This window comes from Pelobates fuscus, chromosome 5 (genome assembly GCF_036172605.1).
Source record: "Pelobates fuscus isolate aPelFus1 chromosome 5, aPelFus1.pri, whole genome shotgun sequence".
Taxonomy (NCBI): Eukaryota; Metazoa; Chordata; class Amphibia; order Anura; family Pelobatidae; genus Pelobates; species Pelobates fuscus.
In genome coordinates, this window is record NC_086321.1 from 39813377 (window position 1) to 39831633 (window position 18257).

General features: G+C 38.9%; 1 protein-coding gene across 1 annotated transcript in view; it reads left to right on the forward strand.

Moving 5' to 3' along the window:
* MSH3 (mutS homolog 3) overlaps window positions 1-18257 on the forward strand; it is a 220624-nt gene that overhangs the window by 50910 nt on the left and 151457 nt on the right. Inside the window, exons 9-11 of the mRNA XM_063453727.1 lie at window positions 619-734; window positions 14454-14568; window positions 16715-16799. Of these exons, the coding sequence (XP_063309797.1) occupies window positions 619-734; window positions 14454-14568; window positions 16715-16799 (316 nt within the window). The remainder of the gene's footprint in view (window positions 1-618; window positions 735-14453; window positions 14569-16714; window positions 16800-18257) is intronic.

Sequence of the window (18257 nt, forward strand, 5' to 3'; positions counted from 1 at the left end):
ATACTACTACTACATTTTAATTGGCAAATACAATAATTTTTCACTTTCTCTTTCTGTGTAATAATGGCATAATTGACCTACCCCATCACAAAAGGCAAGTTATAGAGATGGCAAGAACAGTGGTAAGAGTGGTTCCCCTATGTATCCGCACTCTGACTTTAAATAACCCGGTTGGCCTATGACATGTTATTTACTGGGTTGTTGGTTTTTCCATACAATCAAACAACTATTACTTACTGGTGGTTTAACTCAGTAGAGCTAAGCTCAAGAGGCAGCAATTGCCCAGAGCCACCTGCTTTGCATTCTCATTGGGCATTATTGGGAAGTCTGTGATTGCACAGCCACAAAAAGTCTGGGTGGGGTTAGAAGGAGGGGGCTTTGAAAGGCTTCAGACAAGAGATCTGCCGTTTTTGCCGACTATTTTTAGATATAACTCCAATAAAAAAGAGCAGAATAAAATGCATGAATATGCAGTGGATGTGTGTCAACTAAAAAGTGATTTAAAAAATATATATATATATTTTGTATTTGCGCAGTGGAATTCCTTTTAAGTTGGTTTTCTTAATTTTCTGCAGTTTAAGATTACAATATGCTCCATGTAATTTTTTTTCTTTTTAGTTTACGAGATGATGACCGGATCCGGATTGAAAGAGTGGAAAACCATCATTTTGAGTACAGTCACGCTTTTCAGCTTCTTAGTGAGTTCTATGGACATGATGCTCCGGGTACAATAGGTATGTGCTGCATCCATCTACAAAATCCTAACACATTTACAGTATTTAGAATTTGAATGTTCTTCGTTAGAACTCAAAATGTCCTGTCCTACACTACTAGCCAGGCTTAGAAAGGGTTATGATTTTCCGCATTGATGTCTGTCTACTCCGTATTCATAGTCTGTACCAATATGATGATGATATAACAGTAAAGGCAGTGGAAGTTAGAAGAATTTAAATGGGAATAACTTGTCCGCTATAGATTTTAAGCAATTTAAAACTTACATTTTAAATTTTAATCAAGAGACACATTTTAAAACTTAAAATGCCACTGATAACACATTAGGCAACAATATGCATTATTGCTATACTGTATAAAAAGAAGTATTGATTCATGTGATTAAAGTGTAATTTTGCCTCTTTACAAATTACCGGTGCAGTGCCATTTTCGGCACCAGTTTTAAAGAAGGATATAGAAAAAGTGCACAGACAAACTACAAAATTAGTAAGGGTAATGGAAAATGTGTCATGATGAAAGGCTAGAATTTTTTTGTATTTATTAAAAAAGGTGCTTCAGAGGGGATGTTATAGCACTGTACAAATACAAACAGGTTCAGTACAAACCGCTGTAAGCTAACCTCTTCATTAGTGTGACTATACAACAGACAAGAGGTCACACATTGAGGCTGCAAGAGAGACATTTGTGCTTACAGCAAAAGAAAAGGGTTCTTTATAGAGAACAATAAAGATGTGGAATTCTGTATCTAAAGATGTTTCGGATTCTAAAGATATTTTTTAACCCCTTAAGGACCAAACTTCTGCAATAAAAGGGAATCATGACATGCCACGCATGTCATGTGTCCTTAAGGGGTTAAACGGCTTGAATGCTTTTTTTGAATAAACACAAAAAAAATATATATATATTCAGGGATATAATTGATATGTATGTGAACAGGATGTTGATACATGAGGAAATCCAATTACCATTATTAAGCCAAGAAGGTTTTTTTGTTGTTGTTTTTTTTGTGGCATAAATGAAAATGGCTACAATTGTTTTTTTTTTTTTTTTTTGCTTTCATGGATCAACCACATAAAATAATAGGTTTCAAGGTTGAACTTGATGGACTTTAGTCTTTTTTTTTTTTAACCTATGTAACTATGTAACTTCTGTCCGTACTCCCACCTCTGATGCTCGCCATCAAGATTTCTCGAGGGCTGCACCGTTCCTGTGGAACTCGCTTCCCTCCTCTATTAGATGCTCACCCAGACTCCACTCCTTAAAAAAATCGTTAAAAACCCACTTATTCATAAAAGCGTATAAATTAAACTGTTAATAGCTCCTGACTGATTCCTCTTCTGCAACTGTCACTCGTCTAATACTATCCTTACCTTTTGTGTCATTTTACCGCACTCTGTCTAGCAGGGCCCTCCACCCCTCTGTTCCTGTGTGTCCAACTTATGGACAAGAACATTTTCGTCAGAATGTGGAAAGTGGAGCGTCCACTCCCTTATCTTGCCTGACATCTCATTAAGCAAATGCTGGAATTTACCTGGGGCTGAAAATCTTCTCACCAGTTAGTAATGGACTAGTGTGAGAATATTTTCTTTCAAAATGGAATCCCACCTTTTGTAAGAATTGAACACTCAAGAGTAGGGTTTTCAAAAATGTAACAGGGCGCTGGCCATGTTCCCACTACCTTGACACACAGACCAGTGCAGAATGGCTACTGCAACAAATAGAAATGGCAGATCAAACAAAGCCTTTTGGCCCCAGACCATTGAGAGCTGCCCAGCAGGTGTCTCTAACCTTACAGAGTCTTATGGTAACCTGGCAGAGAATAAACAGCTCTCCTGAGATATGTCTAAAGTGACACCATCATACAGACACTACCGTTCATTACTGTTGAGCCATACTGTTGACAGGTGTATTCCAAAGTTATAGCTTTGTTAAAGGAGCACTATAGGGTCAGGAACACAAACATGTATTCCTGACCCTATAGGGTTAAAACCACAATCTTGCCACCCTGGTCCCCTCATGCCTCCCTAAATCTACAAAATCTTATTTGTATTCAAGCCTGGAGCTGCATGCTTTGTCACTGTCTCTTTTGACCTGCCCACTGCCTGCTGACATCATCATCAGAAGTGGTACCCTGATCCAATCACAATGCTTCCCCATATGATTGGCTGAGACTGAAAAAGAGGCAGATCAGGGGCTGGGCCAGCACAATTCAAACACAGCCCTAGCCAATCAGCATCTCCTCATAGAGATGAATTGAATCAATGAATATCTATGAGGAAAGTTCAGTGTCTGCATGCAGAGGGAGGAGACACTGAATGTGTGGATGCATTTTAGGCAGCCATGACTCAGGAATCATCTCTAACAGCCATCTGAGGAGTGGCCGGTGAAGTTATCACTAGGCTGTAATGTAAACACTGCATTTTCTCTGAAAAGAGAAAGGTAATGATTCTACTCACCAGAACAATTTAATTAAGCTGTAGCTGTTCTGGTGACTATAGTGTCCCTTTAATAATGTGCCTGCCAATTGCAAGTCACACATGCTCAAACTAAATTTCGAGCATCATGAACAATGTGAAGCCCCTCAGGTACTGCAATTTTGCCATTCTTTCCTGTTTCCTAAAGAATCTGAACTCTAGAAAGTGAATACTGGTGACTGTGCCATATCCTATGTGTCATGATTTTGTTACTTGAGGCCAACTGCAGACGAATGCAAAGTAGAATCCCTATAAATCCCATTCATGTAAAAGAGAGCACTTGGATAAATTAAAGAAAAACATGAAAGTCATAGACACTTTTTTTTGTAATCTCAGAAAGTTTACATGGCTGACTTATACCAATCAGAATACAGCTTGACTTCAAATTATTAGTCACTAATAATTTTGATATTTAAAGGGTATGCTTTAGTGGTTATTCTGCCAGTAGTTCCCTAGCACTGCCCCGATTAGGAGTTTTATTTGTTCGACTCTTTTACAGGAGACAGCACCACGGGTCTCCTGGTATCGTAACCACTTCAGTGCACTCGTAGTGTTTGTGATGCCTATACTGACCGGTCAAATGCCTTAAACTTTGCAAGATCTTGAACATATGTGTATCACAGCAGTGCACAATAATGCATTTGTTATATCATAAATAATGCATTTATTATACAGTAACTGTCTATAATGTTTTATGTTTATTACTTTCTATAAGATATCGACCACATTAGAACACCTGATTTATTTTGTTTTATAGAATTACAGATAATTTATTTATAACTAAATTTGAAGGTTTTTTTTTTTTTGTATTTAACTTGTATTTCTACATCTATATTAATATTCTCTGTAGGAATGGAATTAGTGGTTAGGCATCAGGTATAGAAGTTAGGTTTAGGCTTCAGGAGATATTGGGTTATGGTAATTAAAAGATTGAGGTTCGGAGTTAGGATTAATAAGTTAAGGGGTAACCCTACTGCAGTACATACAAAACTGTGTAACCTTCAGAGGCGAAGAATAGACTGACAGGGAAAGCAGGAGAACCCTCCTACAGGATGTCCTCTTGATAACCAACATACCAACCACATTATATGGTAAGTGGTTACTATTATTATTCCTTTGACAGCACATCTAGTGTTGTCTAGAGGAGTATAGGAACAGGGTGTTTGATACAACAAAGCTTGCATTTGGCGTTACGGAGGAGGACCAGTTTTGCTTATAGAAGTATCCTCAAGCAGGGCCAATTCTTTCACAATGTGAATGGGGAACAGATGAGTATGAGAACAGAGAACGATTCCTGACAGACCCCAGGTAAGAAGCCAAACTGTTCAAAAATAGTTTGACAACTTACAATATGGGGGGATGAGATGGGTGAAGGGATGAGGGAGGGGGGGGGGGGGACCCCAGGTTACTACAGCAAGCTGTGATGGTTATGCATGCCACTGCATTTAAACAATTTATTTCATTCTTGGCTAAATATTGCACTGAGATATTATATATATAATAGACACTATTCACTGTATTTCTCTTATACACAATCGTTTGAGGTTCTGTGTATGTTTTAATGAAAACATACATTATTGTACAGATTTTTGTAAGTAATTGAAGAGCAAAGAATGTTGCATTGTCAGATAAATCTTAACAATTCCTTGTATTGAAGAAAAGATAATTAATGGATTATTATTAGAGTGGTTTTGAATATATAAATATATATGCTTTATTTGTATCATCAGAATATGCATTTGCCAGCACAGCATGGAGAAAGATCATTCAATACTATTATCTAAAGGAAAAGGAAACATTATTTTTTCTAGAATGCTGTACAAATCTCTAAAGAGAAGAAGTTAATATGCCATGAATTTATGGCTGATTTGAGGATATCCCCGCTGAGAATTTGTTGTTTTTAGAGAGAAAACAAAGCCGAGCACTTCTGGGTTTTAAACGTCTGGCTATTTACATCATTATATTGGCAGCATTGCAAAGCAACATTAATAATCCCTTCTGTAAGCTATCTCATTCTTTACCTTTTGATCTGCAGTTGGCTACAATCACTTGTCTAAACTCAGTTCTGCTTTTTTTCACATTTAGCGTTTCACTAACCAGGGAACTGCGAGAAGGGGAATTTCAAGTTCGAGACCAATATACCGGTAGATAAACCAGTATCCTTCTCGAACTCAGCATTTTTTTCCAGTTCAATTATGTTGGTGTAAAATGTGTTATTTTTGTTGTCCGTTTTTTTTCAATTCCCCAGAGAGTGAATTACCCCAATACGCCAAAGAAGCTGTGCGTGCGTTATAATTTAATCGATATGCAGCTGTCAATTGATTGCCAGATAATTGAGTAAATTGTTGGGGACTATGTGCAGCGGATCTTTGCATCATTTGGAGTATTTTATTTCCATTGTTTTAGCTCCTCTAATGTCTGATTTAACCCCTTAAGGACCAAACTTCTGGAATAAAAGGGAATCATGACATGTCACACATGTCATGTGTCCTTAAGGGGTTAAAAATATATTGTTTTCTATGTGATTTGAAAACAGCAGCATAGTATTTCACATATACACCATGCTACCAAATGAGCATGTTTTCATTTTTACTTCCTAATTTTACTATGCACTTGTCATGCATAGCAATATGAGCTAAAATTATAGCAGCTACTGTGATCTATGTGTGTCACTGTGCTAAGTTCCACAATTCCAAGCAAACGGCTACTCAGTAGGCCAGTAATAACTAACCTTAAAACCCCAGATGTTGTGAACTACATTTCCCAAGATGCAATTTAGGAAATAAAAGCCTTTAGGCTGGCAGGATTTCATGCGTACTTCAAAACATCTGGGGTGCTGATGTCAGGATTTGACCTTCCTTTTTACATTTAATTATTCTTTTCAGTTCTCTACAATTTCTTGTTAGATGAATACATTCCTTGCTGTACAGATTGCTTTCTGTAATTGACCATGTTTAGGTAAAAGAATAAGTATCAACGCTTATACCATATCACCACCGGTGAACTCTTCATTGGGGAAACTTCAGAACATTAGGAGCATTCTATCTTATGTTGAACACAAATTTCTGATAGGAGAAGGCATACTTGGCAATTATGAAGCCAGCAGGGGATTGGTTGTTGGAGGAAGGCACCGTTTGGGAGCATGTCTGTGACCTAACTGACATCATTGGCCTACCCCCAGATGACCATGCTGCGTTTCACCGTGCCAGGTTGAGATGTCTTGTATATTGGGATTAAAATCCATTTCAACTGTAGATGCCATGCACTCCCTAAACACCCAATTTTACACCCATGTTCTTAAAATTCTTTAAGAACTATTGGATTTGAGGTGGATTTGCAATTCTCATATTTGCTATGGCCAATCATATTCAAATCTGGTAAACCAATGAGCACAGTTTTGGTACCATTCAGTGTCTGGTTTGCAACGAGTACTTTACAAATGCACATTTTATAGAATTCTCATATTTACCCTGAGTGGTGGAATGGGCCTTCTAATAGGGCAGGACCTGCCACTGGTCCCTCACTCACCCATGGGCATTGATTGGGGGCTAAATTGTAACCAAAGGCCCCCTCACTTGAGTGAGGGCCAATGGCAGGTTCAAAGCTTGAGAATCTAGAACCCAATCCACTCGCCATTCATTGTCTGTGAGTGCCAGCTGACCACTCTCGCCCATTGAATGGCACACTGTGCACGAAAATGTGCACAGAATTGACATTACCCAGCATGGAACTCTTGCCAATATTTGGAAGAGTTGCGTCATACTGATTAGGCACCAGGAAACTCTCCTTAATTACTATAGCAGCACAATTGTCCCCCAGTGCTGGTGTATTCCAGAATTAATTTTATGTATCATCTGTAGAATGGGTTACCTTAAAGGATTGATTTAACAATGGGTTGCCAAAGCAATGCAATGTACATAATTTGGATTCATAACAAAAAAAAAAGTCTGTGAATATACTCCCCCACCCCCAGCTAATATGTTGTACCACAGCTGCCAGCAAACACCATGCAATTTGATATTTTATTGATATGGGCTTAGAAGAATAATTAAATGCACACTTAGAAATGTAAATAACTTAATTTAAAAGATATTTAACAGCGCTTCCAAAGAGAATACGACACTTCTAAATGTAGCAGGTTATGTATTATACATTTAAATGAGAAACTTAATTAACAACGATTGTTGGATAATTCTCCAATATAAGGTAATAACAGCTCATCAGTCATACAGAGATACGTTTTATTATCAGGGCTTTGCATGGATAAGTCTGTAGTGTGTAGGTCTTATATAATAAAAAAAGGGAGATTACAGATAATGTCCAGCTATTTATAACACTGATTAAGGGAAATAAAAAGTAATTATGTTAAAACAGAGTTTGAGAAAAAGGGGAAAGTCTTCCCATCCTCCCCCAGCATGATTATCACTGCTTGGGGACATTTCGAAGTGATGTCAACATTCTAATATTTTTGATCTGTCTCTGTATCATAACTCACTTAAAGGAAAACTGTCACCTCATCACTATTTTTAACATAATAATCCTTTCATCGTTCAGCTTTCTTTTTTTTTTTAAATGACGTATATGTAAAAAAAAATAAGAAAAACTTAGCCCTTCCTTTTGCATATGACAGGATCCTCCACCTTGGATCAGACTATGTTTGAAAACTGTCAGTCTCTATGGTCTTCCCTGCTTCACTTCCTGCTCAGACACAGTGAAGACCATAGAGACTAACTCCGTTTCTAGACACTGTCTGAACCAAAGTACATGTATATGGCTGTTGGATCCTGTCATATACCAAAGGTACATATACTTCATTAAAAAACCTAGTTGCTTTTAAAATATGATTACATGATTATTATATTAATAAATAGTTCTGATGTGACAGTTATCCTTTAATATCGCAAAAACAGCACATGGACTGTAGGTAGTAGGGTTCTCCTGCTGTCCGCTGCTGTTGGCATGAAGGGCTATGCTATGGACTTGGCAATATACGATTAGTATTGAGTGGGAGTTGAGAGACCATATTTAAAAAAAAATAAAAAAAAATTTCTTTCTTAAAATCAATATGTTTGCTATCATTTCTACAAGCACACTCCAGGCACCAACTGAGCTTAAATGGTATCTGATGTCCTTTGTTAGAATCTCTTTTGTTTTGCTGTACCATTACCTACCCAGTTAGCCATTCCTTCCCTATTTCACAAAACCTCTTCTTGATCAAAAGTACTTAGTGTATGAACAAATCAAATCACAAATGAAAGAGTATTGTGAGAGAAATGACGAATCCCCACAGCCAGTTGCTGTCCTCTTATTGGCTGAGTTACAGTGTATACATCCAATCAGGAAGATGTTTTTCTGAAAGGGGCTGTTGTGGCCGATTGGGCAGGGATAGGCTGAGATTCCTTTTATCCTTGGACCTTCCTGCTTTTTTTTTTTTTTTTTTATCCGGACGTTAAGTAATCAATTTCCTTGGTGGAGAATTTACCACCTACGCCATATGGAATGAGCAAAATCACCCGTGCTTAATTTTTGAACTGTTGGGAAGGTTCTTATCTCCCAATGTATAAGAAAGATTCATGTACCACGAACATTTGGAAATAATTTGATGAAAAAACATATATTGCTTTTTTGATGATATATGTAAAGCTTAATTGACAGTAACTTGGTATAGTTTCCTGTCTAGCACGATATCCATATAAACGTAATGCCTTCCTTAATATTGACAAAATGCTAATACTGATGGAGTGTGGGCTTACCCTCTACGGTTGGGCTCTGCTACAATCACTGTGTGGTGCGTCGGTCTTCAAGGCACCGGGTAACCCTACCGTGCAGGCATGAAACATAAATAAGAAAAATATGTGCATCACATTGCTAGTTTGTAGTGTTTGGAGGCAAACCAAGATCTGATGTTACTACATTTTAGAGCAAATGTATACAGCTCAGCTTGAGGGGGTAATTCAATCGTCCCTGAAATGGCAGATCATACTGTGATGGGCTAAAATCTTCCTCTTACTTAGATACTAAAGTTACCAAATAAAAGACAAAACAGTGAAACCCGAATGAACTAAACAAGCTGCCGTTACCATCAGTCAGATTTATTTATAAAATAAATACATATATATTTATAAAAAAAATCAAAAATAAATGAAATAATTTGACTTATGTATTATGTAGAGTCCAATTTAAATGCAGTCTGTCTGTTTTGTGCTTTACAGCTAGCAATGCTTACATAAAAAAAAAATGCATAGAAATGTATACATTAAATATTTAGATTGGCTCATTCATGTAACCCGTATAGTGAGGCTGCATCTCCTATCCATAAGCCCTTTAGTCAGCTAGCTTTTCCAATCTATTCTAAGTGTATTCCACATTAGATTGCAAAGCTTGCCCTTAAGATGCATATATGATTTCTCGTGATAGCCAGACTCAGAAGGGAACTGTGCATGAATTATTATAACCTGATTATATCTTCAATACATTTAGGGCTTTCACCTAGGTCAGTGTATAGGAAAAGGGGGATTTAACTTGAATGTTGTCATCAGGGTGGATTTGAATTAAATCCCAATTTAAATCAGTAGTAGGTAAGGCACGCTATAAATTATAGTTTTCAATATAGACTCATTCTGGATGGTTGTTGTGATCTTAAGATTTACAGCCAGATGAAGGTTTAATTTTTTTTCATATCAGTTTAACCCCTTAAGGACACATGACATGTGTGACATGTCATGATTCCCTTTTATTCCAGAAGTTTGGTACTTAAGGGGTTAATGAAATGAACACTGAACTCTGTATGTTTATTTGATAACATTTTAGCTGCATAGAAGAGGTATGCTATTACCGAAGACTCAAATTCACAGTTTTAAGAATTACAAATTCAAGCATCTCTTATAACCTCTTCTAGATTATAAAATTGTCCAAAATAACCTCACTGAAAATTCGGGAGAGTGTGACATTGTGGATGGTTTAATAAAATTAATTTATAAAAAATTATAAAATTGTAAACATTGCATGGATGTACAGCCTCATGCTACATAACTAAAAACATTCCTGTTTCATGATGAATATCCTTTGGACTATAATGTAGCTTAAATGGGAAGCTATCTTTATATGGATTTTCCTAAAAGTAGTTTAAAAAACACAATTCTAATGTAACTTACAAAATAGGTTATTTTTATATTTTTTTTAAATAATTGATTTATGTCCATCCTGTTTGTCATACAGTGCGCGACCAAGCTCCTAAAGCAAAAACTGAATAAAAAATAAAATTATTTTACTCAAATTTATGAACATAGTAGCAAATTGCAATTCCTAATGTGTAATTTCTTCATATTTTTCTCAACAATTTCTTTAATATTAAAATATTATTTAGTGAAGAAATAGTAGGTAGCTTTCCCTTTTCATTACTTCTTTCAGGGTCAGGGCCGGTGCAAGGATTTTTGGCTACACAGGCGAAGATGCATTTTGCCCCTTCCCCCCACACAAAATGTATCTTCACCTGTCTGCCTCGCAACCTCGCTTTTAAATTTCTAACCCCTTTTAGTGTTCTATATCTTCTCTTGAATGTCTTACACCTTTGTGAGTGTTACACCCCCTTTAGTGTATTAGTGTCTCTTACTTGCCCACCAGCCCCTTCCTGTGTCACTGTGCTTTAGTGTGGGGGATAGGGACTTAATTATTATTATTATAATATATATAGCGCCAACAAATTCTGTAACGCTGTACAACAGGACTTTAGTGCGGAGGATAGGGGATAGGGGTAGTATTGGGTAATAGAGGCAGTATTGTTGTGGATTTGGGCTTTATTGTGATGGGGACAGGGGTTGTATGTGGGAGATTAATTATTTTGTGTGGGGGATTAGGGTGTTAGTGTTAGCAACAGTATCACTGTGTTGGGATAGGGGCAGTATAGTGGGGTCAGGGGCAATAGTGGTGGTAGAGGCAGTATTGTGGGGAACTGGGGCTATGGTTGGGTGGATAGGAACAGTATTGGGGCAGGGCAGCATTGTGGGGTACTGGGGCTATTGTGGGGGGAAAGGAATAGTATTGGGAGTATTGTGGGGAGGTAGGGCAGCATTGTGGGGGACTGAGGTTATGGTGGGGGATGAGACAGAATTGGGGGACTGTTATTATGATGGGGGTGGGTAAGGACAGTATTGGGAGCAGCAGGGCAGCATTGTGGGGGACTGGGGTTATGGTGGGACGGTAGGGACAGTATTGGAGAGCAGTAGAGCAGCATTGTGGGGGACTGGGGTTATGGTGGGGGTAGGAACTGTGTTGGGGGAAGCAGTGTGGGAGACTAGGACAATAGTGTGGAAGAGTGGGGCTTGGAGACACACTCCCTTCCTCTCTCCCTACCTACCTTCTGTTGTACTGGGGTCCAGAGGGCTGCCTTTGAGGGTGCTCCACTCTATGTCTGCATTTGCCTGGGAGTCGGAATATGACGTCACATTCCGACTCCCAGGACCTCTACAGGGCGCGCGAGGAAGCTATACAGAAAATGCGGATATAGAGCGGAGCTGCCTTGCTGACGCCCTCCTCCTGCACTAGCCAGCCGAGGTACTGGCCATGCTACAGGAAATGACTGGAAGGAGAGGAGCTCTGTGCACTTCTCTCCTGCCAGTCACCCGGATATTTGTGCCCCCACCCGGATTAAAGTGAATAATTTTAAGTCCACTCTTGTCTGAGGAAGCTGTCATGTTATCTTATGAGCTTAGTTGGGTGGACTGTGCTATGTCAGGCTTAAATAACTACAAAAACGTAAACAGTGGATTAACTGCAGGTTATACCCATTTAGTTGCTCGTAACCAAGGAGATAGACCCTATTTGCAGGACTGTGTCGGGTGTCGTTTAGGTCACTGCTGTATAGCGTGTTGTATTGTACACTATATACATGTAGGTAGTGTCGTTGTGGTTGGTACTGTGGGTATTTATGTATAGGCCTGGTCCTGGCTCTGTCAGTAGGAGGTGTACAGTGATGTTAGGATGTAGGTGCTGTTTGTCGCTGGGTACATATCTAAAATCTGTCTGAGCAGGCATAATGAGGGGTCTTAGACGCTTGTAGGGAGCGTGTCCCTCCGTCCTAGCTAGTTCTCGCTGTGGGCATCAACCAGAGAGATTACTCCTGGTGCCTAGGTCACCCGTGGGCATGGGGGGAGGTGTAAGGGATCATATGGGGAGGCATGCATGCCAGTCATCTGAGTGTTCGGGTATTTAGCGTGTCCCGGCAGGGGTATGTGTAACTGTAAAGTTCCAGGGGTCTGCGGTATTCTCAGTGGGTGAAGGTTCCGGCTGCGTTCAGGTGGTGGACCGGGCATAGGGCTCCGAAGCCTGTGGTCTGGGTACAAACTCCGCGGCTGTCTGCGGGTTCCAGTGGTGTCGGGTTTCGTCCGTCTTGGGTAAGTTATCTCGGTTCTGAGATTCGCCAGAGAAGCCCATGTTGTGTAGGATAGCTGCCACTTCTTTGACGTCTTGGGCTGTGTGGATCGCTTCTCCGTTGTGGATGATCAGAGAACGAGAGAGGTGCCACCGGTAGCGGATATTGTGTTGCCGTAGCACCAATGTAAGTGGTCGTTATTCGAAAGGTCGGTGTAAAAGGTGAGCTCCATTTCTTCAAAGTGGTATGGTAGCTTATCTCCGCAGGCTGCCAGTAGTGCTCTTTTGTCTTTCCCGCTGCGGAACTGAACCACCAGGTCTCTCGAAGCTGTGGATGGTGCTTTCCGTGGTTTGGGTACCCGGAATACCCCGTCAATTTCAATTGTTTTGGCTTGTCTAGGTGTCAAGAGGGCCGCTAGCAGACGTCTGGCCATGTGTGGCAGCTCTGCCTCATGGACGGTGTCCGAGATCCCCCTTATTTTGAAGTTGTTCTTGCGGCGTGTGTCTTCTTGGTCCGCAAAACGGCGCTTGTGTTGTAAGTTTTGCTGTTGCAGGTCGTGGACTGCCCTCTGCAGGGATGCAATTTGCTTCGTGCCTGTGGTGGAGGACCTCTCCAGTTCCCCCAGACGGCCTGTCAGACCCTATATATCCTTGCATATGGTAGCCATATCTGCCATGAGGTTTCGTTGCAGATCCACTAGGAGCTCTTTCATGATCTATGTGGTCACCGGGGCAGTGGTAGCCGGAGCGGTTAAGTACCCTTCATCTCCCTCGTTTAGTTGATCATCTGAGAAATTCGAGCTGTCTCCCATGATAGACGCCATCTTGGGCCCTAGGCCGCTGCTGGCCTGTCGCCACATGTCTCCGATATTCATCCCCAATCGGGACTTGTCAGGCTTCAGTTTTTTATTTTTCTTCCCCATGATGGCCCTAGAGGTTTGGGAATCTGTTGTCGCCCAAAAGTATCGGTAGGAGAGGCCGTATTTTGTCGATTTTGGCCTTTGCTTTCAGGAGCTCAGAAATCATGCGACCTCTTGCTTTGGCAGTCAGGCTCCGCCCCCGCATCTTTTTTTTGATCTCCAATAAATAATTTTTTGCCTTCACCCTACATTGAGATGCCTGTGGAACTCTACTTCTTGTTGTTCCTGATGGACTGCGGACCTCCCTCCACAGAGCTCCTACGTTAACTTACTTGTGTGCAGCACTCCTTTGACTTTTTATAGTGTCAGGAATACATGTTATTATTCCTTACACTATAGTATTCATTTCAATTTGAAATTCACTTTGAAAGCCTGACAATTCTAACTTTAGTGACTTACCCTGTTTGAGTTCGGCATAGAATAACAGCATATGCTAATCAATGAGTACCTGACTATTTATTTACTCTGTTGCATGTGAAGGATATTTGTCTGTATAATTTAAGGAGAGATTTGGTGTGTGTGTGTGTGTGTGTGTGTGTGTATATATATATAGTTTGGTCTCATTGAGAGCAGACATTTAAAAAGGTGCTCACATTGAATCCAGAAAGATGCAATTCTTCCCATTATGTTTCCTGCACTTTCATAACTCACATCTCTGGGAGAATTGTCAAGCTACCCCCTTCTCTCCTCATCCTAGTTGTATATATTCCTCTTATTCCCGATCTAATTGTTAGCTCTGCGACTCGGGGACCTCCAGTTATGTGTGAACATGGATTAGTTTACAACTCAATATAAAGCACAGAAGAGTAGGTAGGAAAAGCATATGGTGTCACCAAAGTCTTTTCTAGAAAAAACCCAAAAACATTTTGGAGGTTTATTATAAGTAAAACGCACAAAGTATATGAAAGTATATGAAACTCTATGTAATTCTTTCTAAAATAAAATCGTTTTTCTACAGGTTCTCAACGATTGCACCAAATACTGAATTTCGATAAAGCTGTGATTTGTTCCTTAGCTGCTGCCCTCAGGTATCTCAAAGAATTTAATCTGGAGAAGATTCTTCTAGACCCCAGGTATGAGCAATTGCGAAAACGAACGCTGTCATCATTATACGCAAACATTTCACCAAAATAAATAATTGACGTATTTCAAATATCCCGTAAGCTACTTCTGCCTTACTAGCTAAACAGTGTGACCCTAATGAGAAACTGTAAATGTTGATTTTGATCATGTTAATCAGATTAAGTAGACATTGGCATTTAAAACAACATAATGTACACAGAATATACAGGGTTATTCACGAACGTGAGAATTCCAAGCGAATTTCAAAGTCACGGTAAAAATAGCCAAATTAAAAAGATTCTCTAAGTCCGCTACACTTCAAATTTGGTTACTTTGGCCTTAAACTTAAAATTACATTTTTTCTTTACCCCGATATTTTGATTTGGATGTTATTTTATTTTTTGCCAGTTCAGTATATGCTTGTATATAGTGCAACAGTGTCTTTGAATTTACGCAGTAGAATATTTAGCATAACATATTACTGGCCATTATCCAGTCCTTAAGGGCTAGAGCACAAAGCAGCTTAGTTATACATAAAATAGAATTGGTTCATTTCATGTTATTTAGAAAAATCCATAAACCCTTACAAGATTACCAAACTCAATTTGTTTGCATATTATTGTTCTATAGAGAAAATGCAAAACATGTTTCCAAATAAAATGTACACATATATTTCCTGTGGGACAGATGCAAGGCTGCATCAGATGCTACTTCAATTATATTTTCTGCTTTATGTAATACAATCCATCAGTATTAAATAATAACATTGTATGCTGTATTGTGTAATTCAAAGAAGAGATTTGTATCTATAGAGATTTGTGGTAATTATACTTTACAATGAAGACACCCTCTCATCTTATATGTTTATACTGTTCTATCACAGAGCATGGATTCTTTGATCTATGTTTTGGAATTTTAATTTGCTGGTCGTATCTGTTTGTTCTCATTTCTGCTTGTGCTGTGTATGTTAAGTTTTGACAATATGTTAACCTGAGCCATTTCTTCTTGCTATGAGAACACAGAAGAGTAGGACTATTTATAAAATGTGCGTTTGTAAATAACATAGTGTTCATTAATTGAATGAACACTATTAGAAGCAATATTGCACCTGTAAAGCCCATTGTAATAATGATGTGATGGCAAGGGTACCCCGGTGCTGTTTCCCGTTAATGGCTGCTCATTTGTCTGCTGAGAGTGTCAGCTGACTGCTCTCCGCTCATAAATTATTGTCCATGCATGGACGTTTGCACAGAACTGGCTGATAACACCCCGTGGCGCTGCCGGAGGTGACGTTAAAATTCTAGCATCACGGGGGTTAATCTCTGTATATGCAGCATTTTACAGTGAAATGCTACACATACACACGCACTGACTCCAGGCACCATGACCACATCAAACCTTTGAAGTGGTAATGGTTCGAGGAGTAACCCTTTAATGTCCATGTACATTTCTAATTGGGATGTCATAAGCTGCATTTTCATCTTTATTTCACTTTAATTTTTCTGTGCATTAAAACTAACTTACAATATTTAGTGCAACTAAGTGGTTTGCCTTGATGAAGCAGGTGAGCTTGCACTTTAATGGCCATTGGAGTGCTGCTAAAAAGCTCGTATTATTAAAATGTGCAAAGGGATTTGGAATATAGTGCAAGTAATTATTATTTTTTGGTTCAGTCATGCATAGGGTAGAGAAGAGGGGACACAACAGCAAAAAGGGGGGGTGGGGGGGAAGAGTTAGAAAGGAAAGTAAAATAGATGGAACTTGGAAAGGGAAGTGGGCTCAATATTATTATTTGACTTTGAGTGTATGTGCAGTTTTGGGAAACTTTGCATGTTAGACCCAACTGCAATCAACTTTTTGAAACTAAGTGGTTGAGGTACATGTAAGTAAGGGGTGCGGGGCCTGTTTAGTAAATAAACAGCTTTGTTCCCTGTCCCAAAATAGGATATTGCAACAGATGATGACAGTTAATCAATTTTACGGATAGTCTTATTCGTTTCGTTCTACAGCAGTGTTCTCATTGATGAGAAGGATCTTTAGATGAACGTGTAATGTATTCTCATGTAAACCTATTGTGGGCATGGTAACCTAACCACATATATATCAGTCGTAACAACGCAAAGTTCTATTTACCTATTAATGTTTTTCTATGTCCAGTAATTTTACACAAATGGCCAGTAAAATGGAATGCTTTACGATAAATGGTACCACCCTCAAGAATCTTGAAATTTTACAAAACCAAGTAAGTTATTACTTATTACTCATACATGTAATTCCTTCTATAATCCTTGTTAGGAGGTTCTCAAATTATGTTCCATGGGACACTGACTGGGATGACCAGATTAAAAGAACATTTATTTACTTCCACATTTTATTTATAATAATGGTATTTAGAATTGCTGCCTATATAACTAAATCAAGTAGTCAGTTATGTAAGTTGTTTAACTATTTTATTGATGATTATGATCATTATAACAAGATATTTACTTAACCTTTGTCCTGAAGAGTTTACATCATCTGTATGATCATTAAAGGGACACTGTAGTGTTAGGAATATTAATATCAACATTTAGGTTACCAGGTCAATGATGCCAGGGTTAAAAAAGGACTTGCTTTTCAGCTCTCACTGCGCCGGTCTCCTTATCAATGTTGATGATCTAAACCAACCCAATACTTTCCCATACAATAGCATTGAGAAGCTAGTGGTCTGGGTGCCTATGGTGTCCCTTGGATGTTTTTGCATGCTTATTCTTTTTGAACACGTGTTTATTGGTCAAAACAAAAGTATAGGATTTTTCTCAGGAGTATGTATTGAAAATACCAAATTGCTATGGGGGGTCATAAACAGAATGTGAAGTCTTACACAGTTTTTCTCTGTTGATGTGACATTGTTTGTAAGCTTGGTCACATCTCTGGCACACAATTTGTTTTTAAGTGTGTGTTGGTGTTATGTGGGCAGTGTGTATGTTTGTATATTGTGTGTGCAGTATAAAAGATAAGCAATGGTGAAGTGTGTGCAGGAAAAATGTGCAGGAAAAATAATACTACCAATAGGTTCTTTGCCACAAGACCAGAGACTACGTGGTTTATGAATGTCTCCTGAACCCCAAGATTTATTTTTAATTCCGATTATTTTACATTATATGTTTTTTTCTAACACTCATAACATTAAAGTGGCTCTGTCACATAAAAATAAACTTCATCTAATCTGCTTCTATATAGCACCTGATGTCTGAATAATGATATTAATACTAATATAGGCCTCTGTTTGTAACTTTTTTCAATCCTTGATTGCGTCCCTTGTTCTTTTTCCCAGTGGCCGCCATTTTCAGGATCCTGGCAGTGACAGATGGTCTCTGCCTTTGTTTGCCTATGCACAGTGTTGATATTCTCGCGCATGTGTGGTAATCCTCTTTCTTCGATGAGAAAAGGGAGCATCATGAGAATACAGGCGAGGGACAAAGACTGGGAAGTAGAGCTTCCCAGTCATGTTTTGTCAAGCGTAGAAACAATACTTAAGACAAAGTAGTCCCTATTTTGTCTCATGTATATTAGGAGTAGAAGCAGAGTAGAAAGGTAGAAGATATTTGCATAGGGGAAGAGAAGAGGAATCAATTTAAGAAGGGTAAGTTTGACATGACGGAGCCGCTTTAAATCATTAAGATACATGTGGCATAAAGAAAGGAATAGCAAAAGGAAT